Source organism: Cyphellophora attinorum, assembly GCF_001299255.1.
Source record: "Cyphellophora attinorum strain CBS 131958 chromosome Unknown Contig18, whole genome shotgun sequence".
Classification (NCBI taxonomy): Eukaryota; Fungi; Ascomycota; class Eurotiomycetes; order Chaetothyriales; family Cyphellophoraceae; genus Cyphellophora; species Cyphellophora attinorum.
In genome coordinates, this window is record NW_017253246.1 from 511,453 (window position 1) to 533,207 (window position 21,755).

At 53.3% G+C, this 21,755-nt stretch overlaps 8 protein-coding genes across 8 annotated transcripts; 5 read left to right on the forward strand and 3 right to left on the reverse strand.

Annotated features, from left to right (window-relative positions):
• Positions 1–839: 839 nt before the first annotated feature.
• AB675_4285 (Glycerophosphodiester phosphodiesterase GDE1) lies at positions 840–4,535 on the forward strand (the record flags this gene model as incomplete). The annotated part of the gene is made up of 2 exons (XM_018144414.1): positions 840–981; positions 1,036–4,535. The coding sequence occupies 2 exons, from the start codon at positions 840–842 to the stop codon at positions 4,533–4,535; spliced, it is 3,642 nt and encodes a 1,213-aa protein (XP_017998484.1).
• An 865-nt stretch (positions 4,536–5,400) lies between these two features.
• Positions 5,401–6,611, forward strand: AB675_4286 (putative FAD synthase; the record flags this gene model as incomplete). Its single annotated transcript, XM_018144415.1, has 2 exons — positions 5,401–5,768; positions 5,888–6,611. The coding sequence occupies 2 exons, from the start codon at positions 5,401–5,403 to the stop codon at positions 6,609–6,611; spliced, it is 1,092 nt and encodes a 363-aa protein (XP_017998584.1).
• A 781-nt stretch (positions 6,612–7,392) lies between these two features.
• Positions 7,393–9,268, reverse strand: AB675_4287 (Sporulation-specific protein 5; the record flags this gene model as incomplete). Its single annotated transcript, XM_018144416.1, has 7 exons — positions 7,393–7,660; positions 7,735–8,037; positions 8,083–8,177; positions 8,224–8,323; positions 8,389–8,948; positions 9,032–9,108; positions 9,157–9,268. 7 exons carry the CDS (start codon positions 9,266–9,268, stop codon positions 7,393–7,395), a joined length of 1,515 nt encoding a protein of 504 aa, XP_017998427.1.
• Positions 9,269–10,868: 1,600 nt separating this feature from the next.
• On the forward strand, positions 10,869–11,816 carry AB675_4288 (uncharacterized protein; the record flags this gene model as incomplete). The annotated part of the gene is made up of 1 exon (XM_018144417.1): positions 10,869–11,816. One exon carries the CDS (start codon positions 10,869–10,871, stop codon positions 11,814–11,816), a length of 948 nt encoding a protein of 315 aa, XP_017998600.1.
• A 1,106-nt stretch (positions 11,817–12,922) lies between these two features.
• AB675_4289 (Cyanate hydratase) lies at positions 12,923–13,616 on the reverse strand (the record flags this gene model as incomplete). Its single annotated transcript, XM_018144418.1, has 3 exons — positions 12,923–12,944; positions 12,994–13,433; positions 13,482–13,616. 3 exons carry the CDS (start codon positions 13,614–13,616, stop codon positions 12,923–12,925), a joined length of 597 nt encoding a protein of 198 aa, XP_017998564.1.
• A 552-nt stretch (positions 13,617–14,168) lies between these two features.
• AB675_4290 (Phospholipase D1) lies at positions 14,169–17,937 on the forward strand (the record flags this gene model as incomplete). The annotated part of the gene is made up of 2 exons (XM_018144420.1): positions 14,169–17,823; positions 17,876–17,937. The coding sequence occupies 2 exons, from the start codon at positions 14,169–14,171 to the stop codon at positions 17,935–17,937; spliced, it is 3,717 nt and encodes a 1,238-aa protein (XP_017998461.1).
• A 593-nt stretch (positions 17,938–18,530) lies between these two features.
• On the forward strand, positions 18,531–19,727 carry AB675_4291 (uncharacterized protein; the record flags this gene model as incomplete). The annotated part of the gene is made up of 3 exons (XM_018144421.1): positions 18,531–18,750; positions 18,800–18,825; positions 18,873–19,727. The coding sequence occupies 3 exons, from the start codon at positions 18,531–18,533 to the stop codon at positions 19,725–19,727; spliced, it is 1,101 nt and encodes a 366-aa protein (XP_017998490.1).
• Positions 19,728–20,292: 565 nt separating this feature from the next.
• AB675_4292 (Hydroxyacid oxidase 1) lies at positions 20,293–21,575 on the reverse strand (the record flags this gene model as incomplete). The annotated part of the gene is made up of 2 exons (XM_018144422.1): positions 20,293–21,027; positions 21,156–21,575. 2 exons carry the CDS (start codon positions 21,573–21,575, stop codon positions 20,293–20,295), a joined length of 1,155 nt encoding a protein of 384 aa, XP_017998608.1.
• Positions 21,576–21,755: the final 180 nt, after the last annotated feature.

A 21,755-nucleotide genomic window follows, 5' to 3' on the forward strand; every position in this document is an offset into this window, starting at 1 on the left:
CAGCTGACCAGCAATTGACGCACCCCTTGTACCTCACTTCACCCAAGGCGTGGTCAGTGCTCGATGCCCGAAGCATTCTGACTGCAGTATGTGCTGCAGTAGCGCCTACCGTACCATGTAGTACCCCATAACGGCCAAGAACTGGGGAATATTGGAGGAATCTGAACCTATCGAAGACTATCGATGCGGTCATCAGCATGATGAGAAGCAACATAGGGTCCTGCGAGCGAGCATTCGTACCGGCTGTGGCTTCTCCCTGCGAGTAAAGTCACTGCTGTTGTGCAGGGACGCGGAACGCTGGTTTGACATGATGTGGTTTTGTGTCCAATCGTAGGGCGGTACTTGTGCACGACCAGTCGGATATCAATAGAGTGGAGTCAGCTTCCTGCAGTTATCAAACTTCACCGCAGTTTCCTTCCCGTGGTGACTGCGACTACTCGACCCAGCACACATTCCCGCAACGAAGCAGGTGAGAACGAGAGGCTACTGCCAAGTAACAACACTTCTGCTCCCTGAGAGCGCCCCCGGTCTATCCGACACGTGAAGTTTTCGAGCGGCAAAAAAGTTCTTTATCATCTCGCTCTGTCCCCAGTCGGTGCTCCTCGAGCACAATTTTCTTTGCATTGTTCGACCGAACAATGCCCACCCAGACCTCTTTCGCCAACTACATGCCCAAGGGCCATGTCAGAGGATTGTCATAGCTAGAAGAACCAGTCTCTTCACGGTCGATCCGTCTTTTGATGTTTTTATCAGTCATGGAGACGTTGTAGCCGCAGTCTACTGTCTGGCCCGCAGGGGTACCGGTCGCTGATGAGATTGTCTTTTCCTACACATCTACAATGAAGTTCGGAAGAAATCTCCCACGGAACCAGGTTCCAGAATGGGCTTCCAACTACATCAACTACAAGAAGCTCAAGAAGTTGATTAAGAGTGCTTCTGAGAACAGCCGGCAGCAAGATGGCTCGAATCCGGATCTAGCAGGTAGGAGATGGATATAGAGTACCCTCCCCCTTTGACAATGCTTATGATATGCAGGCTTCTTGCACGCTCTCGACCGGAACCTCGAAGATGTCGACTATTTCTACAACAAAAAGTTTCAAGATTTCTCGCGCAGATTGAAGTTGCTTGAAGATAGATATGGATTCACCCTCCAGAACACCCAGGACATCGACTCTGATGAGTCCCAAGACCTGCTAGCTGCCTTGCTCGAGCTCAGAGCAGAGGGCAGGAAGCTCACATGGTATGGCGAAGTCAACAGGAGAGGCTTCATCAAGATTACGAAGAAGTTAGATAAGAAGATTCCCAGTGCCCAAGCACAGCAGCGATATTTGGAGCTCAAGGTCGAGCCAGCACCATTCGCAACCAATTCACAGCTCGTACCTCTGCTCACGAAAGTCAACGATTGGATTTCGATCCTTACAGAAGCAGCAGTATCAGCAAGACCCGACGATACTGTCTCGATCGGTTCGGGCTCCCTCAAACGCACCACCTCTAGGCCTAGTCTCGAGTTCTCGGCAGAGCGTCTCGGTGCTCTTGAGAATCACCTGAGAACGGATGATGCTCTACAGCTTGAGAAATTCATTATCGACGCGAAGAAAGGACTCCCAAAAGGTTCCGAGCCATCGTTTCAATCGTTTCTGAAGACTCTACTGCACAAAGCCATCGCCCTTCGTGGGAAGAAGTCTATCACAACACTTCTGCAGTACATAGTCTTTCTTGACGAGCAAGACGATCTGAACCGTCGGAATTGTATCCATCGCCTTGTCATAGCCATCGGTCGGACCCATACAGTGACAGATGACGAAGAAGGAAATTCAGACACGCTTGATGTACGAGACGATGACATTGGCTTCATCACACCAGCTGCATCGCCATCTAAACCTTTCAAGCGCACGCTACCTCACGAGCCCAAGCACAGCCGGCCACTTACCTCAGACGGAGACGCGGCTCAATTCCTCGTTTCCTTCCTCGATAAACTGAACTCGGTGCAGCGATCTGCTTTGTCAGCCAGGGACAGTTATGGGCGATCGCCTCTACATTTCGCAGCTGAGTACGGCGTTCGTGCTCTTTGTGAAATAATTGTGGAGCGACTTCAAGCATGGAAGATGTTCGATGTATCTCAGGGCATCGATGGTCCGAACTGGCAGGACGATGAGGGTTGGGCACCACTGCATCTAGCAGTCATCGGTGGCCATCCCAAGACCACCCAATACCTGCTCGACTCTGAGAGATCGATGAAAGACGTCTCTGCGCCTGTAGCGATTCGCCGCAACTCTCCCCAGTCCTCAGCTGTCTTGGCATTGGCAGTCAAGTCTGATTTTATCGAGGTGGTACGCATCCTGGTTGCAGCGGGTGTTGACATCAACTTCCAGGACGAATCTGGCGAGACGGCTCTCCATGTTGCTGCGAGATATGGCCATACAGATTGTGCTCGACTTCTGGTCGCCGGCTCCCAAGCGCAAATTGCCGACCTAGAGCTGCGCGAGAACACATACTCCTGGACTCCACTCTTCATCGCTTGTATTGACGGCCATTTGCCTGTGGTCGAGCTTCTGATCGATGCGAACGCAGATCTTGATACAATAGACTCGTCGGGCTGGACTGCCCAGGAGCATGCATCCCTGAGAGGACATATTGAAATCGCTGCCCGGCTCGACGAGCTCACGCGCTCTCCTGATCACACATCAAACACGTCTGCGTCCACGTCGCCTCCGATAGCATCTTCACTGAATGACAGATACAGCAATGGCTTCGGTACGCAGCAGCCGCCAGGCAAATTGATGGAGCCAGTCAAGACATTCGGCCATAGGTATCTGACGGACAAGAGTATGATACTGGTATCGCTTGGCTCAATGGACACGCGGAAAAATGTACGATCGGTGAACCTTGATCGGATACCTTTGGCAAATGCTCACTCTACGCAACTTGACACTGCCCTGTCCATCGTTGTCTCAGCTAAGGGAGCTGATGGCGAGCCCGAGGTCTTCGATCTACCAGTTCAAGACAACATCTGCACGGAGCCGATTGTGTTTCTGGCTGCTGATCCGGACAAGGCTAAGATCTACTTTGATCTCATTCCGACCTACTCTGGAGCTCGCGATAGAGTCGTGGGCCGTGGCGTGGCCCTCATATCGAGTCTGACCACAAACCTAGGTGGCAAGAAAATGCCACTGAAAGGCGACTTGACAGTGCCTATTGTTGCATCCGGCGATATGGAGGCGATTGGATCAGTCACCTTCAACTACCTAATCATCAAGCCTTTCCATCACCCCAACATGTCGCTTAGCGAAAACAAGACCTACTGGAAGAGTATGACAAGCACTATGCTCATTGGTCATCGTGGACTGGGCAAGAACTTTGGCCCTGGGCGCAGATCTCTTCAATTGGGTGAGAACACCATACAGTCCTTCATTGCGGCTGCCAATTTAGGCGCAAGCTACGTCGAGTTTGATGTTCAGCTCACAAAAGACCATGTCCCGGTCATCTATCACGACTTCACAGTCAGCGAGACAGGCATTGATGCGCCCGTACATACACTGACATTGGAGCAATTTCTTTCGATCAACGACATGCGTACACCGCGTCAATCCAGACCCGCATCGCCCACAATAGGTCCTCCTCGATCAAAAGCGATGCCGACGGATCCTCGTGATAGGGCACGAATGCGATCCATGTCAGTCGGTGGGGACCACGAGGCAGCAGATCTTCAAGATCGGGCACGACATACTCGCCCGTACAAGCTAAAAGGATTTGTGCCAAACACGCGAGGTACCACAATCCAAGCGCCATTCACAACACTCGAGGAGATGTTCCGCACACTGCCGTCCCACATGAGCTTCAACATTGAGATGAAGTACCCAATGCTCTTCGAGAGCGAAGACGACGACATGGACACATACGCCATCGAGCTGAATGTTTTCGTTGACACCGTCCTGAAAATGGTCTACGACCTCGGCAAGGGGCGCAACATCATCTTCTCGAGTTTTCATCCAGACTTGTGTCTGCTACTCAGCTTCAAGCAGCCCAACATTCCCGTGTTGTTCTTGACGGATGCTGGCACTTCAGAAGTGGGCGATATCCGAGCCAGCAGTCTACAGGAAGCCATTCGCTTTGCCAGTCGTTGGAATCTACTGGGCATTGTCTCTGCCTCTGAAGTCTTCGTCTACGCTCCACGGCTGGTTCGAGTTGTCAAAGAAACCGGCCTGGTCTGCGTCAGCTACGGTGTCATGAACAACGATCCGGCAAGCGTTGCCTTGCAGACGAAGCAAGGCATTGATGCAGTGATAGTCGACAGTGTGCTAGCTATCCAGCGGAGTCTGCTCACCAGTGATTCAGCTGTTCGAGCAAATGGTGTCAGTGGGCCGATGGTCGGCAGTCTAGCCAGTGTGCTGAAGTTGGGATCAGATAGCACGGAGAGTCTCGAGATCCCCAAAGTGTCTCTGGACGAGGGAACACCGCTAAAGAGTGTCTCGTCTGTGGCGGTGGACACTCCCGTGGCGGCCACTACTAATGGCGTACAGGCGTTGAAGGTTTGATCTTTGACAGCCGAGCAGATAGCTGGCCGAAGGTCGTGGGGTGCAGACACGCTATCGTATTGATCGCGGTGAAAGTTCTGATGTCTTTGGTGGGCAACAAAGCTCTGAGGCAATGAGCTAGTGCAGCTGTGAAAGTGCCTGCAGACTTTGGGAGTTTCGGGTCCTTATTTTTTGGTATGGGTGGTCCAAGATTCGTTCTCATCCGAAAGTAAAATTACATTCATAGAATGTCATGCATCAATAAGAAAGACGCTACTCGGCTCGACTAGTCCTTTCAATTGGGATTGTCCAGACTGACAGGTTTCGTACTTCCTGATCGCGATGCCGCTGCCAGTCATCCGTTCTGGACATAGAAGGGAGATTGCTTGGGTTGTCGTATCGCAAATATATCTTGTGACTGCGCCAGTCGTGCTTTTGTCAGCCGGCGATGATTCGCTTTCGTCAACCGGTCTCGTGATGAGGCGAGCTTTCGCGAGACCGGATGACCCAAAGCCATTACCCGTCTCACGGCCTCTTCTCTATTGTTCTAGGTGTCATATAAGCTGCTCTCGCCTAAGCGAGTCTAATTCTCCAGGGCTCTCCGACTCCCGGGCCGTCCTTACTCTCCACCGGGCTCTTCTGGTCTGCGAGCTGGCTTGGGGTCCCATGACCGGGGCCAGCCACTGCTTCCCCGCATAGTCATCCCAAAAAATTCCGCCGCCTTCCAATGTTCCCCCTCACCATGAATCTTACAGTCCGGTGCGTGCTCTCCACCCTCGTAGAAGTTGTCCTCGCTCCAGCTCCAGGTCTCAAACTCGGGGTTTAGACTTGCTGAGCATTTCATTGCTGGCTTTCATGTCTTCTACTATTCGTCGATAGCACGAATATGCCCGGCAATGGCCCACCATCGGAAAGCAACGCGCCGAGCATGCTGACGTCCACCGAGGCATCAGCTGCAAACGGCTCGGTCCCAAGTCCGCCAGAACCCTCGGAGGCTTCGAAGGCGGTCAGACCTGTCGATCTTGTGGCAGATGCCATACCTGAGTCGGCACAGGGCCAGCTCAGTGGGGAAGAAGGAGAAGATGTCCTGCCCGTGGCGCCCAACCCAGTGCCACTGAGCGAGGTGTGTGCAGATGTGTACGGGAGGGTCGAGAAACTGCTGGATGCGAGGGAAGTGGACGAGGTCACGAGACGGACACAGCAGCAGGTCAGGGAAAGCATGGACATTATGTCGAAGGCGTTAGACGAGTATGGGTAGGTAACCATTCCTGGATCTTGCCGAGGCAGTTGCGGCGCATGGTGCAGCCCGAGCTGGGATGAGTTGGAAAGTTCAGATGGACGCAGATGCTGACAATGCGCGCCAAATCCAACAGCTTCGAGCACCTCTCCCTCTCATACAACGGCGGCAAGGACTGCCTGGTCCTCCTCCTAATCTACCTCGCCGTCCTACATACACACTTCACACGACCCTCCTCCCGGCGGAAAACAGAAGCACAAGACTTCCCAACCTCGATCCCCTCGATCTATGCCACGCCTCCTGATCCCTTTCCCGCCGTCACAACCTTCGTCAGCGCTTCTTCCTCCGCCTACCACCTCTCACTCATCCACATCCGCACAAATCCTCCGCCACCGGATCCACAACACACGCACGCGAACCCCAACTCCGCACCACCCCATCCCCACCTCCCAGGTGTGCCCGTCCGAACCTTCCGCGACGCCTTCGCCCTCTACCTGTCCCACAACCCCACCATCAACGCCATCTTCGTCGGCACCCGCCGCACCGATCCGCACGGGGAGCACCTGACGCCCTTCCAGCGCACCGACGGCAACTGGCCCGATTTCATGCGCGTGCATCCCGTGCTGGACTGGAAATTGAGCGAGATATGGGCATTTCTGAGGTTTCCGGGGATGGTCGGTAGTACGGGGTATTGTGGGATGTATGATGAGGGGTATACTAGTCTTGGTGGGAGGGGTGATACCGTGCGCAATCCGTTGTTGAAGGTGCAGGAGGGGGAGGATGCGCTTGACGGAGGAGGAGGGTATAGACCGGCGTGGACGATGGTTGAGGATCGGGAGGAGAGGGCTGGGCGGGAGTAGGCTGAGCGGAGTGCACAGGGACGTGCCTCGGTGGAGAGGCAGCATGACATGGGGAAATGGACAAAGAGAACATTATTGGTCGGTGTCGGAGTGCATTTGTTCAAGCGGTGTACATGCACTCCTCTTTGCACTTGTTGCCTGCTGGAGCAGGAGCTGGAATAGAAGTACCAATCAAGCATTCTGGTTTTGGTCATCTGTAAATCCACAGATGTTGAGCGTCGCACGCGAGACAAAGAAGAGAGCTGAGGGTAGCTCGATCCATCAAGAGAATGCAACGGTCAGGTCGTCGTCGACGACAGTAAGGGAAAATAGATCGGCTCAGCACGCGAATTGAGAGCAATGACCTGGCTGAACGTGAAGAGGAGCACAAGGATCATATAAGCTTAGTGACGACTCATGATCGATAGCCGCGGATGATTTGGTTCTCGATCTAGGCTATTGCAAATTGCATACTCATGTAACGTCTGATGTTTTGTAAACACATGCTGTTCACCTGAGCCCAACTGTCTAAACTCCATTCGCCATGGCGAGCTCATATTTGATATCGTGTCTAAGGTATATGTCCTGCGATGTTGAGAGCTGTCGATGATTGTGGAGAGTGCCGGTGAGAAGAATGACGCAGAAATTCGCGGCAAGGTGGTCTCTGCTATCGATGGTGACGATGCAGTTCAACAATGACTGAATGCGGAAAGAACTTTTGTTGACCCTGGACGCCAATTGACTTGAGCATCGAAATACCAAAACGAACGATAGCGTCTGACCTGGTAAGCATGAAGATGCATCAGATGTGACTGGAGATGTTCTCCTTGCGGGTGACGGATTCACTGCGGCTTTCGACCTTCTCCGGGCTGGACTTTTCGGCCTTGACCTTTGGCTCGTTGACCTCGGGAACGGCATCGGCCGAGGTATGCTTGGTGGTGTCGACATAGCCGCGACCGCTTATCTGTTGGGCACGAACAGAGGCAGAATTGGTGATGGACTGAAGACCTCCCTGCATGGGCCAAGCATTTGCAGCAACTTTCGGCATGATCTTGGTGCCAGCAGTCTCACTGGGTAGTAGTCAGCACCAGAAGACGAAGCAATGCGACCATGAGAGGGGTTTTGATGAGCAGGCATCACTTACGGAGGTGAGACGGACGTAGCAGGAGTGAAATTGTGACTGGCTGCAGCTGGAGATTGATAGCTGCCGTTAGGACTGGGATGATGAGCAGCTCCCTGCAGTCTCATGACAGTAGGCGACGGAGTGTGTTCGACTGAGTAGCTGTACTCGCGACTTCGCCAGTTGCGGCGTTCTTGACTCTGTTGCTTGAGCTGCTTCTGTGCTTTGGTGTCGGCAAACCGCAGACATAGCTTGACACCATCGTGGTCGACGTGATACGAGTGATATTCTCGAATGACACGCTCTGCAATCTCACGAGATTCAAATCTTGAAAGGTTAGCACATGTAGAGACAGGACAATGGTGGACCAACCTCGCAAAGCCGACCTCTTTGCTCACACCTGAGGGAACATCGCGACAGATCTTTGTGGAGATGGCGTTGTACGGACGGAAGTGGTTAGCTAGGTCCTGACGAAGGTCAGCTGATAGCGAGGGTGATAGATGTGGGACGTACGGATTCGTTCCATTCGATCGGAACACCAGTGCAGTAGATGTTTGTCGATGCCTTGTCTTCGAGGTCCTTCAGGCGGGAGTTGCGAGACTTCTGAGCGTAGCTGGCCTGGAAGCGAGATGGAAAAATCCTCGGATACAATTCTCAGCGGCAGCAGGTGAGTAGTACATGACGAAGCCAAAACCTTTGCACTTGCCGGTGTCTTGCTCAATGATGGCTTTGCACGACTCGATCTCACCGAAGCGAGACGCCCAGTGGTCAAGGTCAGTGTCAGTAGTGTCTGGCATGAAACCTCGGATGTAGACATTGGTGATGCCTTCGGGATTCTGGAGACACTTGGCCAAGCTGAGTTCTTCCTGATTTGTCCACAGAGCTGGAACCGCACGCGGTATGGGAGGATCTCGAGCAACAAGCTCATCAAGGTTGACCATCTCGTATGACTTGTTGTCTGCACACTTCATGGGCTGGATGGGGCCTGCAATGTAGTGCTGACTCTGAACAGCCGACACGGGATAGAAGGGCATGTGTGGGTAGTACTCCTGAGCACCAGCCTGGTTGAGGGCATTGTTGTCTTCGGAGGACCAAGACGGTCGACGTGGAACGTCCACAGGAGTTGTAGCAGGAACGTAGGGCCAGGCATAGCTGTTACCGAGGGTGTTTGAGCCGTAGTAGGTGGGAAACATGTTTGCTTGCACGTATGCCAGTTGAGCAGCATCGGCGGGTCCAGTCTGCTGAGGGTAGTATCCAGACATGGGAGGATTGTTGTAGACGACGAGGCTGAGTTGGTGTAGCTTGCACGAGGCTCACCAACGTCGAGAGCTGCTTGAGTTGGGAGGCTGGCCTTGAGATCTGACATGTTCAACGATGACTGGCTTGTGCCTTGAGTAGCTGATTATGATCAGCATAAGTGTGTGTCTGATCTGCTCTTGATCTTACCTCCGGCAGTGTGCTGCTGATAGGACTGATGGCCTTTGGGCTGAAACGGAGAGCGTTGAGGTATCTCAGGCTGGTATGCAGCAGTGTTTTGAAGGCCGGACTGAGCATACATGGTTGGTCAAGATCGCTGTATGGACCTTTGGTTAGCTTCTTGTGGGAGATAGGGAAGAGATTGGTGTAGGACCGGATTCGTTGATGGCTTTTGCTCGAAGTTGCACCCACGAAGGAGGAATGTGTGAGGTGAATGTGAAGTGGTGAATGGGTCGATGGCAATGACGAAAGTGTCCAGTGTGGTAGCAAGAAGGAGCTGGATCGACTTGATGCATCAATGGAGGAATGACTGTGCTGTGCTTCTGATGGACTGATCTGACTTGACTCACCCTGTGGCTGATGATGATTCTGATGGATAGCAGTCCAAGATGCTACAAGGACAGATGAGATAACGCCAACGGGCTAACAGCGATGATGAAAAGGCAAAGCTGATAGCTGTGATGATCGATGAAGAAGGGAACAAGGTAGGATGAGATGCAAAGTGGAAGAAGTGAGTGGACATTGGCTGGCGTGCCTGCCATATGGAACGGGGAAAGCACCACTGCTGCCTTTCCCCATCATGGTCCAGTGCTAAACTTGACAGGCAAGAACTGACAGAAGAGACGCACTTGGTAGTACCTGCCTACCTCGAAATAAAACTATGGCCAGGGGATCGATTAAGCGCCCGCCAACGACTGTTTTTCTTCATCAAATTCAGGACCTGCAAGACTTTCTCGGCTCGTACGATAGCAGCTCAGCCATAGCTCACCACACGGAGTCGCACCACTTAAGCTAGCATCGATTTGAGCCCTGCATCAGGCGACTCGCCGACTCACTACAGTACTATGCGGGAACCAGGAGGGGCGGTGACCCAACGAGATATGCTTGCCCTTCTGACTGTCCAGGCGCCTGGTAGAGTCGATGAGCTACGGCTCTGTGATTGTGCAAGTTGCTCGGCCTTGCCACTCAGACATCAGCCGGTCCACGGTCCAGTCCCTGGAAAGACAGCCTGATCCTCATCTCACTTACGGAGCTCGATTCTAGCCGGTCTAACGTGCTGTGCGGTCCAAAGCATTAATCTTCCACCGCAACTTGCCTAAGAGGTGTTCGTCCCGAGCGCGGCGCGATCATAGCTGGGCCCCTTCCTGGACATCGATCGATGCCAACTTGTTGCCGTCGAGCTTCCGATGCCTGAGCCAGTGCGATAATATGTTGCCAGCCAGTCGTTGTGCCGCAAGGGTCAATGGCGTCGGGTTGGCAGCGCAGTCCGTATGAGCAGCCCTGAGATCAACAGCAGGATCGATGGCTCGTCCATGGTGTCGGAGAAGGCACATTTTTTCGACAGCCATAGTCGAGGGGAGGAAAAAAGTAGAGGTGAGGTGAGGTTAGTGGGCATGTAAGCTGTGCTGGATGACTTTATTGGCTAACGCAATCTGGCTAAGCGTTCTGTCTCCAACTCCAATGGCATTTCTACTGCCTTGCATTGAGAGTGTTGGAGTTCACTTGAAGAAGTTCATGTGACAATGACATCCCTTTGTCGAAATGCCCGTGGTGCTTTAGGCTGTTGCCCACTGCCTCCCAGGTATTGTGACTTTCATAGTGCAAGTGCTACCATGTCTGCAATCTGATCTATACTCTCGCAATAGTTGACAGCAACTGGCCAACGAGACTTGTCGACGGCAATGGATACTATGCATGCAGCCGTGCAAGATGCAGACACCCGGCAAACCCCTCGACCAGGCTTGTTCGATCGCCACAATCAGATGCTAGAAGAACACCGCAGGTTCCTTGAGCAATTCAGGCAAGAGCGCAAGAGTGCCACAGGAGTTGAAGAAGGGATCTCACTGGCCATACAACAGACAGAGTGGATGTTCAAATGCTTTGCCGACTGCAAGTCCGCCTACGAAAGCATCAACAATGCTGCTACGGGATCTTCACCTATTCGCACCCAAATCCCCCTCAGTGCCGGCAGCCCGACGTTGCCCGCGACTTATGGCAGCCCACCAGAGACAGGACCCGAACTTGCGACGTTGCACAGGGAGCCATACCAGAAGATGGACGATTCGGGCCTTTTCATGTTTGATACCATACCGACTGACCCCAACGGGTATCTGAATGAAACTCGTTCCGAGATGCCGCAAAGCAGGCAGAAGCGAAGGTGGTCCAACGATATGGCTATCGACGACGGTGGTCATCCTCGGCAGAAGAAGGCACGAAACAATGGCCACAACGTCCACCCCGGAGGTACAACCTATGCGAGTCGGTCCCACTTTTCCGTGCCATACTCAGCCCGAGGTGCCGCGCCCGAGCCGCAGGACAGTGGTGAAGAAGACTCGTTCGTCAGAGAAGTGAAAGAGCTGCAGAAGGAGAAGGAGGCGAAGTGGCGGAAGCGGGAAGAGAAGAAACGCAAGCGCGAAAGTAATGGCTCCGACAGAAACGCACCTCCGTCCGGACAAATGGAAGGAATGTCGATCCGCCATGGGCATGAACCCGCGAGAAAGCGACGACGGACTAGTCAGAACAATACTTCTGTGCAGCCCAACCCACAAGCACATGGCACGCCAAAGAACAAGCGATTACGTTCTACGTCGAGGAGAGGAGACAAGAAAGCGAAACGCCAGCGTCGTTGAAAACGGGAGTAGAGCGCGTGGGATTGAGCTGACGAAGATCGAGTAAGCCAGACCATTGCAGATCGGGAGCGGTGTTGACTGCGAGGACCGGAATGTCTGTCAGATGCTCGTTGGAAATATCTCTTGAGCAATTTCTCCAAGAGAGCGTGCAGGGCACATGCATAGGTAGATCCGGAACAAGCAGTAGGATAGACGAACTTTCGATATGCAAGCACGGATTCTTGTAAGCTCTGTTCCATCATTTCCGGGTGGAATGGACCAAGGTATCGCATGTTGTCAACTGCCTGAGTCCTCCTTCGAATACCTACTCTCTTTGACGACTCTGCCTGCTACACGAGCACGACTCGCATCCACATTGGGGTGGAAGCTGTTTCAAAAGCAGCTTCACATCGGATGTTGGGATTTCTGGCTGGTGCCAAGATGGGCCAGCCGCTCCGAATTTGTTGCACCCTGACTTTGATCTCCCGGCTCCGCACTCGTCTCTCGCTCTCTTTTCTCATCCCCTGCTCTCCCTGTTCCCTTCCCCTGCGCAAAAACGCAAAAAGCAAGTCGACAGCTACAGGATTTGAACCCTACTGTAAGTTAGCGAGAATTTCAGGCGGTGGAGGGTGGGGAGACGTGCTGTGCGGGCGAACCCAACAGATAACTAGTAGTGAGAAGCACCCCTGGAGGTGACCACATTCGAGTCTGTCGCCTTAACCACTCGGCCAAACTGTCCCTCAGGTTTGTGTGCTTCTGGAGCACATTTCGACGGAGAATTTTGATCTCACCATTTTATATAGCTTCAATTTATTGGGGCTCAGCTTGGGCTGAATCTGACGGACAGACAGGCTTTGGGGGCGGCAGGAGCGGGGTTAAGGAACAAGGGGCAAGAGCCTGATGGGCGTACAGTACAGTACTAGCTACATAGTACGTGCAAGCTACTGATAAAAGCCCTCGATGGGCATGTGAATTTCTGGTCTAAAGGCTGCCTGTACTCTTTGACCCTCGTCAATGTAGGTCGTGCTTATGACATCTATTGCGATCCCGTCATCAATGCTCAGTTGCACTGCAGGTAAGAGTACGCAGAGTCAGAGACCAGCCGTGCCCCTTACGACAGTGCGAATCTAGAATGGCGTGAATGGAAGCCTGTGGAGAGAAGTCAGACACGGATAGAATAGAGACACGTTGACCATACCATTTGCCGCGCAACTTGATGTTGACCCACGTCACGCCATCCTTGTCGACCTCCTTCTCCACGTGTGTTGAGAAAGCAATCGCACTCATGATGCCATCGCCAAACTTCTCGTTCATCACTGCTTTATAGGCATATCCGTAGTTCTGGATAACCTCAAATAGCCGGTAGATCAGTGGCTCCTTTGGTGGCATCTCAATGCTCTTGCCTCGGTCGGGAAACCCCGAAAGCTGGCTTGAGAGCGTGCCATGGTCGATTCCAAAGTATTCGGAGAGCTTCTTGATGTCCTGCTCGGATGCCTTTGTCTGGCCGTAGAACAGTGCCGCAACGGCAACTTCATCCCGGCCCAGCTCTTTCGCAATGGCTTCGAAAGATACCTGCTTCTTTGCCTTCGCCTCAAAGAGAGTGACGGAAGACGTGGGCAGCTTAGAGTGTTGCGAAGTCTGCGTGGGTTAGCGCTGGCACGAAGGTTCCTGAAAGCGCATGCATACATCAAGCGTGGCGAGCGACATGGTGGAAGCTGGTCTGAATTTCTGGTGGAATGGTGTCAAAGTATATGCACGGCGAGCAAAGGTCTGTGACTTGGTAGTAAGCAGAGCTTGGGTCAGTAGTCGCGAGGGAGCCATGTTCGGTATGTAGGACAATATTGTATTTATGTGCCCGAATAGAGTACCAATGCCTATAGACTTTCGCATAAACTCACGGCGAACAGTCCACTGCTCGTCCTGTAGATACCGCGATGGGCTATGACAAAATGTCAACATCCCCGCATCTTCACTTATCTCTGTGATATTTCGTCATGGGCGTGCGTCTCCGTGGAAGCGAGTGCGTTATCGTGTATTAGTTCCTGGGCAGAGTCATACATAGCGCGTCGAAGGGAAGGCCATCTCGTGTTCTTCATTTCTGCAGACCGCTCAAACATGTACGTGCAGAGGGAGTGTAGATGCACACAATGAATAAAGCTGTGTTTCAATACGAGGTGGTGAACTTGAAGCTTCCCCGGACCTGCACGTGACGAGAGTCTGCATGAGTCCAATTCTGCCCCCATCTTCATATCGCTGGCACTGCCCAGCTTTACTGATCTGAAACACTCTGAGGTGAGCACCCCTCCGCCGTAGTTCTCTTTTTTGTAATATCCTTATCAACGTTTTGGTACCAAGCATATCCAAGACATAGGTATGTCGTGGCAACAGGGCCAAGGTCAAGATGACCCACTGGCTTACGGGAATGACTTTTCAAATTCTCGAGGCAGCGGGCAGGGCGGAAAGGACCGCTCATTTCTAGGCGATACATTGAACAAGTTTAAGACGAGATATGGTCAATCGGGAACGCAGAATGACTTTGGATATACTTCCGGACCTCCTTCCCAGCCATCGTCATCGCAACATGGTCGCCCTACCAGTAGTGGCGGATACTATGGCTACGGGCAGCCAACTCAAGGTCAGGGCTCACAGCCGGCGTATCCAGGCGGGCCTCCACCGGCTGCACCTGGCCAGAAGCAGGACTTTGGCGACAAGCTGTTTGGCGCCTTGCACGGCACTATTCACAGCATCGGTTCAGACATCGCCGGATTAATGGGCGACAGACCTGCTGAACAACCCAGCCAAGGTCAGTACCAGAGCCAGAACCAGTGGCAGCAGAGTCAGAGTTGGCAGGCCGGCTCTGTTCAAGGCCCTCAGAAGAATCGCTACGATAGCTTCGCTTCAGAGAGAAGCGGCAACGATGTGAAGTGGTACGTAGACGGTGCCGGTTACTTTTACGCCGTCAGCCTGGCTTTGGAATCTGCAAGGGAGTCTATTTGGATCCTTGACTGGTGGCTAACCCCAGAGCTGTACCTGAGACGACCGCCGTCGAAGAACGAGCAGTGGCGTATCGACCGGACACTCCAGAGAGCGGCTCAACGAGGCGTCAAGGTCAGTATCATTGTCTACAAAGAAGTGACTCAGGCCCTGACGCTTTCGTCTGCTCATACTAAGCATGCTCTGGAAGCTCTGCATCCAAACATTGCTGTCTTCCGTCATCCAGACCACCTCCCTGATGCTCAAACAGCGCAGTCGTCTCTAGTGTCGGCCTTCCAAGGCCTCAAACTGGATGCTGCAGGCCTGGCTAAGGTGGGAGCTGACACATTGAAAGGTGCCTATGGTCTGACTGATGACGTGATACTTTATTGGGCGCACCATGAGAAGCTCCTGATTGTCGATGGAAGACTCGCTTTCATGGGCGGGTTGGACCTCTGCTTTGGAAGATGGGACACGAATCAGCACTCTATCAGCGATGTTCATCCAAGCGACGTGAACCTGACCTTATTCCCTGGCCAGGACTACAATAATGCACGAGTCATGGACTTCAGCGACGTTGCACAGCCATTCCAGAACAAGCTCGACCGAACGAAGAGCTCTCGCATGGGGTGGTCCGACCTGTCTATCTCGCTACATGGGCAATGTGTCCAAGATCTTCGTCACCACTTCATTGACAGATGGAACTTCATCTACGACGAGAAATATAATGTTCGAAGAGACGCAAGATACTCGCGCATAGGTAATGCTTTCCCACATACATCGACGCAGCCTTTACCGCAGTCCGCTCAGCAGCAACACCAGCAAGGTCAGCCAGGCCAGACGTCGCAGCTGGTAGGCCAGCAGTATAACACCCTCGCCTGGTCGGCGCCTATGACTACACAGGATTCAGCGACCGTGTCACAAACATCCGGCAGTAATTTCCCACCACCGCCGGGAAGTCAACCATACACGGCGCCAGCGTGGTCAAGTACCTCTCAGCCAAGTACTTCCGGCGTCCAGAGCTCCTCGCAGTGGCAGGAACAGGGTAGTGCCCAACCATATGGCCAGTCAATCAGCACTAGCAGACCTCACACGCCAAATGCCCAATCCTGGCAGCATCCACAAAGCGATCCTCAAGCTGTTTACGAAGCGGCTGGCCAAGCAATTCCACCACCTCCACCAGGGCCACCTCCTCCAGGTCCAAATTGGGAGACCAAGCCGTCCTATCAGCCGCCGCAGCACGCGGATACATGGCAATCGGTCGGACCGCAACCTCCACTTTCACAAACGCAGACTTGGCAATCGACGCAGAGTCAGCCAACGGCCCCACAGCAGTATTCCGCGTACCACGACTCGACGCAGTCCGGCTACACGCCGACTGGACAAAGTCAGGACCCGTACCAGCACTCGAGTTATCAAGCCCCGGCAGGGTCACATACTCGTGGCTTTGATGAGAGCCAGCCATACGCGGGTGGCGAGCGTGGTTTAGGTTATGATCAGCAGTACAGTACGGAACGAGGCGACTCTCAAGGCAGAGAGCGCGGTATGAAGGGTCGCTTCAACGAGTACCGACAGCAAGGCAAGCTTCTGGGACAGGAGCTTACCTCCCTAGGAAACTATGTTCAGGGTGGCCTCAACACGAAGATGCAACACTACGAGAACAGAATCTTCGCCTCCCGTGGGCCTATGAATTGCCAGCTCCTACGAAGCTGCACAAAGTGGAGCAACGGCACGGCCACAGAACATTCGATTCAGAATGCTTATATCTCCTTGATCGAGCAGAGCGAGCATTTCGTCTACATTGAGAATCAGTTCTTCATCACAGCGACTGGTGATAAGCAAAAGTCGGTGAAGAACTTGATTGGTAAAGCGTTGGTCGATCGCATTCTCCGAGCCGCACGAAATGGGCAGAAGTATAAGGTGGTTGTGCTCATGCCAGCTGTGCCAGCGTTTGCGGGCGATTTGCGCGATGATGACTCGCTCGGGACACGAGCAATCATGGAATTTCAGTACAATTCTATCAACCGTGGTGGCGAGTCGATCTTGGAGCTGATCGCGAAGGCTGGCTACAACCCGATGGAGTATATCCGCTTCTACAATCTACGAAATTACGATCGAATCAATGTTAGCAATTCCATGGCTCGAGTAGAGCAACAAAGCGGCGTGAGCTATGAAGACGCTCGCAAACAGCACGATGATATGGTCGGCTCTGGGTGGTATCCGTCTGGAGAGGGCACTAGCGCCCGCCCTGGCGTTCCTGGTTACCAGTACCAGCAATTTCAACAAGCAGCGCCCGGGTCCAAGCTCGGGGATCGCTGGGATTCTGTAGCAGAATGCTACATGCTTGGAGGTGAGGACATTCGACGGGTGCCCTGGAACGGTCCACCAGAAGCCGAACTGGACGCTTTCGTCAGCGAAGAGCTTTACATCCACACTAAGTGCATGATTGTTGACGATCGATACGTGATAGTTGGTTCTGCCAACCTGAACGACCGAAGCCAGCTGGGCACACACGACTCTGAGATCGCTCTTATGGTTCACGATCCTACGCCTGTACAGTCCTCAATGAACGGCCGGTCTTGGATGGCAAGTCGATTTGCAGCCTCGCTCCGACGCCAGCTCTTCAGGAAGCATCTCGGCTTAATCCGTCCGCAGGACTATGAGCGCCAGTCCCACAATCTTGAGCCGGTCGGCACGCCGAATGACTATGACTGGGGTACGCCGGAGGATAATCTCGTCGCAGACCCGCTATCAGACACTTTCCTGGCCATGTGGAACTCGCGGGCAAGGACGAATACGGAGGTGTTCCGGAAGGCTTTCAGAGCGCTTCCAGACGACAATGTCCATACGTGGAGCGACTACAAGGAGTTCTACGAGTACTACTTCCACGGAGCGGAACAGAAAGCTGACGGCAAAGCCACATATAGAGCGCCGCCCAAGGTCGCGTACGGTCATGTAGTTAGAGAAGACTTTCCCGGAGGCGTTGGCGAACTGAAAGAGCTCTTGAGCAGAGTGAGAGGCACGTTGGTGGAGATGCCGCTAACGTTCCTACAAGGTGAGTCCAAGTTTACTCAGCGGTTCTGTCGTCATTCACTGACAATCTGCAGGGGAAGACATCGCGAAGGAGGGTTTGACATTGAATGCTCTGACTGAAGAGGTATATACCTGAGCTGCGGATACCGACGTTGGGATCATCATGTGGATAAGCTTGATCTACTCGTGCATACATTGGCTATTGCTGCCGACTGGCTACACTCTAGAGTACTCATATGAAGCAGCGACAGAGGAGGCAAGTAAGATGGCTTTACAGCGTTTGCTGCAATTCCCAAAGCTGCCGTTGCGGGGTTGTTTAAGCTCGATCGTGCCTTCCGCGTCGTGGTTGCCCTGTTAGGCAACACTCCGTTGTCCTTTCGACGCCCAAAAGCTGCTCATCCGATGTGACATTTTGCCAATTCGCTCAGTGTCTTCTGATGAGGCTCCTAGAGCGGCTCGTCTGAGCCAAGATAGAGGGCAGGGTAACCTCATCGAGCGCGTCTTCATCTCCGGTGGGTGGCTTCTCCCCATTCACTTCATATGTTTGACTTCACTGTTGAGTAGCTTCTCTTCGAACTACAAATACCCCGACCCTTCTCTTCCAATGTTCCATCTTCTCCTGACTTCTTCGACACGGCTCTACGCGACTGGCCTCACCTATTGACTTCTGCCCACAGTAACCGCTCTCTCAAACTTGCTTAACGGACGTCACCTCTCTACTCACTCACCATGCCGGTGCCAACGCAAAATTGGGACTTTCAAGCTCTCGATGAGCCAGACGTATTCAAATGCACCTTTGAGAACTGCGATAAAGTCTTTGAGAATGCAAAAGACCTGAGACGCCATAAGGTCAACGACATCAACCACCACTATTGCAAGAAATGCGACCTCGACTTTGCTAGCGATACCCAGCACATCATTCACAGAATCGCCACTCCTTCCAAGCACAGTGAGTCCTTACTATCAATTTGTGCTCATCGACTGACACCTTACGAAAGTAACGTGTCCCCTGTGTGCCACAGACGTAAGTACAATATCCGCGGCAGCATTCAATCGACTAATGAGTGTCAGTTCAAAGTGCGAGCCGGCCTCGACCGACATTGTGAAGTGATGCATCCCACCCAGCAGCAGATCAACTGCATAGCCTGTAAGGGTGTCTTTGGTAGTATGGCATCGATGATGGATCACATTCAGAAAGGTCAATGCAAGATCTCGTCCGAAGAGTGGCATCTGGAGCGCGCAGAACGAACTCTGCAGAAGGAGGCATTCCTCGAGCGACGCGACCAGAACATCGGCTCGCATCTCTCTAGCCGCTCCAGCGACCTCGATGTCCAAGATGGAGGCGTATCGCTCCTAGAGCACAGCAACGTCACCAAGCTCAACGACGATGCTGCTCTGGCGGAGATTGACAACCTCGCATCTAGGATATCGAACTTGACGACCGCCAATGGCACAGAAGAGCCCCTCGGTGGCAAAGACAGTGTTGTAGGCAATGCTAGTAGCGTCGCTGCTAACGATGCTTCGATGCTCTCGTACAACAGCACCATCGATACAAGCCTTTCAGCCCATCGTAAGACCACATTCAAGCTCATCGACTTCTACGACAAAGTCAGCGATTCATACACTTGTCCGGTTCCCCGCTGCAAGCGCGTCTTCAAGGATCCTAGAGACTTCCACAAACACTTACTTGGTCCTGCTCACACTGGTGGACGCGTTCAATGTCCTTCCTGTCTGAAAGACTTCAGCAACCTCACCGCTTTATGCTCCCACATGGAATCGTTCAATCGTCGCTGCAAGATTAAGCACAGTGTCAATTACAACCAGGTCCTTCGAGAGCTCACAGCTGGGGTTGTAGGCACAGGAGGCTTTCACGATGATGGTAGTGTGAAGTACATCATGCCTACTGACGAGGGTTGGGATGCTTAGAAGCCACCCCAACAATCAACGCAGACCCCAGGAGAAAAACCAACAGTGTCGACTCCAGCAGTGCTTCAGAAGCGAACTCAGGACGTGGCTCAGAAGCCGAAACAGACGGCGAAGATGCCACTGAGCACCGAGAAGTGGCATTTGCTGTGGCAAGAATGGAGGGCGAAGAATGAAGAACAGCACCACAAGGAGAACACGCGACCAGAAGGAAGCATCAAAGGTCCGCTGTTGCAGTAACCTACAGGTCACGATGCAGCATGATAAGCTCGCGAGCTCCGACATCGCTTTAGCGAGAAGCGTTGGTGTTGATACACGAAGATTGAATCCGGAGGCAGGTCCAATCGCAGTTGCAGACAGGCATGACTTTCGGTTCACTGATACCCAGCACAAATCGTGCATAGATTTAGCACAAACGAGAAGTGGTGAAATCAACTGGCGTGCTCCACAGGCTATGCAAGTGTGTTCGCGAAAAGCCAAAGCTTGCGCTGCTCCAGGCGCCTACATATTTGCAAAAGTTCAAGCTTCGCAACAATCAAGTCCTTCGCGCTCAAAGCTCGAGAGCTATTCACAGCTTGCTGGGAAATCCATCCCTATTCATCCTGACCAAGTACTCCTTCCCAATATTCTGTACCTTCGTCACCCCGGCCAGCGCCATGCACAGTCGGAACTCCGCACTCAGCAGCTGCAGTGCCAGCCTCACGCCTTGCTCGCCCTTGTACGCCAGTCCCCACAACACCGGACGGCCGATCCAAACGAAGTCCGCACCAAGTGCCAGCGCCTTGAAGACGTCCGTCCCGTGCCTGATGCCGCCGTCCACGTGAATTGGGACTTTACCCTTCACCGCCTCGACCACCTCAGGCAACGCATCCAATGTAGCGAGCGCACCGTTCAGCTGCCGTCCGCCGTGATTCGAAACAACAATGCCGTCTACGCCATGATGGACCGCCAGCAGAGCGTCTTCCGCAGTCGCAATGCCCTTGACCCAGACCTGCATATCCGAGTCCTTGACCTCGTTGCGGATCCAAGGGATGGACTCCTCCCAGTTGAGTGTCGGATTCGCGGCGTGTGTGTGGAATGTCACGGGGCCAGTTGGCAGGACACGCTGCGTGCCGTCGTGATAGCCAGCCTTGGAAGGTGACTTGTTCTGTGGGTAGGGCTTGGATGTTTCGGCCCAGTGCTTCGGATCTGAGGAAGGAGTGGACTCGGATGGGTGCATGTGGTCCTCCGCCGAGCCAGATTCTTCTTGGGCGAGGAAGTTGGCGATCTTGAGGTGGTTAGGCAACTTGAATTGGTTGCGGATCTCGAGATTGCGGCGGCCCAGGACCGGTGTGTCGACTGTCAGCATGAGGCTTTGTAGCCTGCTGCTTTGGCGCGGGCGATTAGCTTGCGGGAGTGCTCGCGTTCTTCGAAGAGGTAGAGTTGAAGGACGCGGGCGTTTGGGCCGTTCGCCTCGGCTACTTCCTCGAGGGTAGAGGTGGAGAAGGAGGACAAGCCCATGATGACATTCATCGACTTGCACGCTCGTGCAGTGGCGACCTCGCCATCCGTGTGCGCGAGCCGCTGCATGGCGGTGGGAGCGACGCCGATGGGCACACTGTTCTTCTGGCCAAAGATGTTGACGGATGTGTCGATGACCGAGATGTCGCGGAGCACGCGAGGCCGGATCCGGTATTTGTTATAGGCTGTCTGGTTTTCGTTGAGCGTGGTACCGTCGTCGGCGCCTTCGTTGTAGTAGTCCCGAGTCTGCTTGTCCATGCGGTCGCGTGAGAGGAGTTCCAGCTCGCGGATGGTCAGGCAGTGTAAGTCGGGTTCCTCTTTGCCCGAGGGTGTGATGTTTGGTGGAGGCATGGCTGCTGTGCTATTTGAGCTACGACACTTTTGTTGGAGTTTCTGCCCTTGATGCTGTCAATCTTATTGAAGTAAGCCAGAACTTGAAGTAACAGCAAATGGGATATCCAAATACGTTTGTCGCATTCGCTTTGGAATTTATGATGATGATATGTATTCGAGAGGAGAACAACTTCAGAC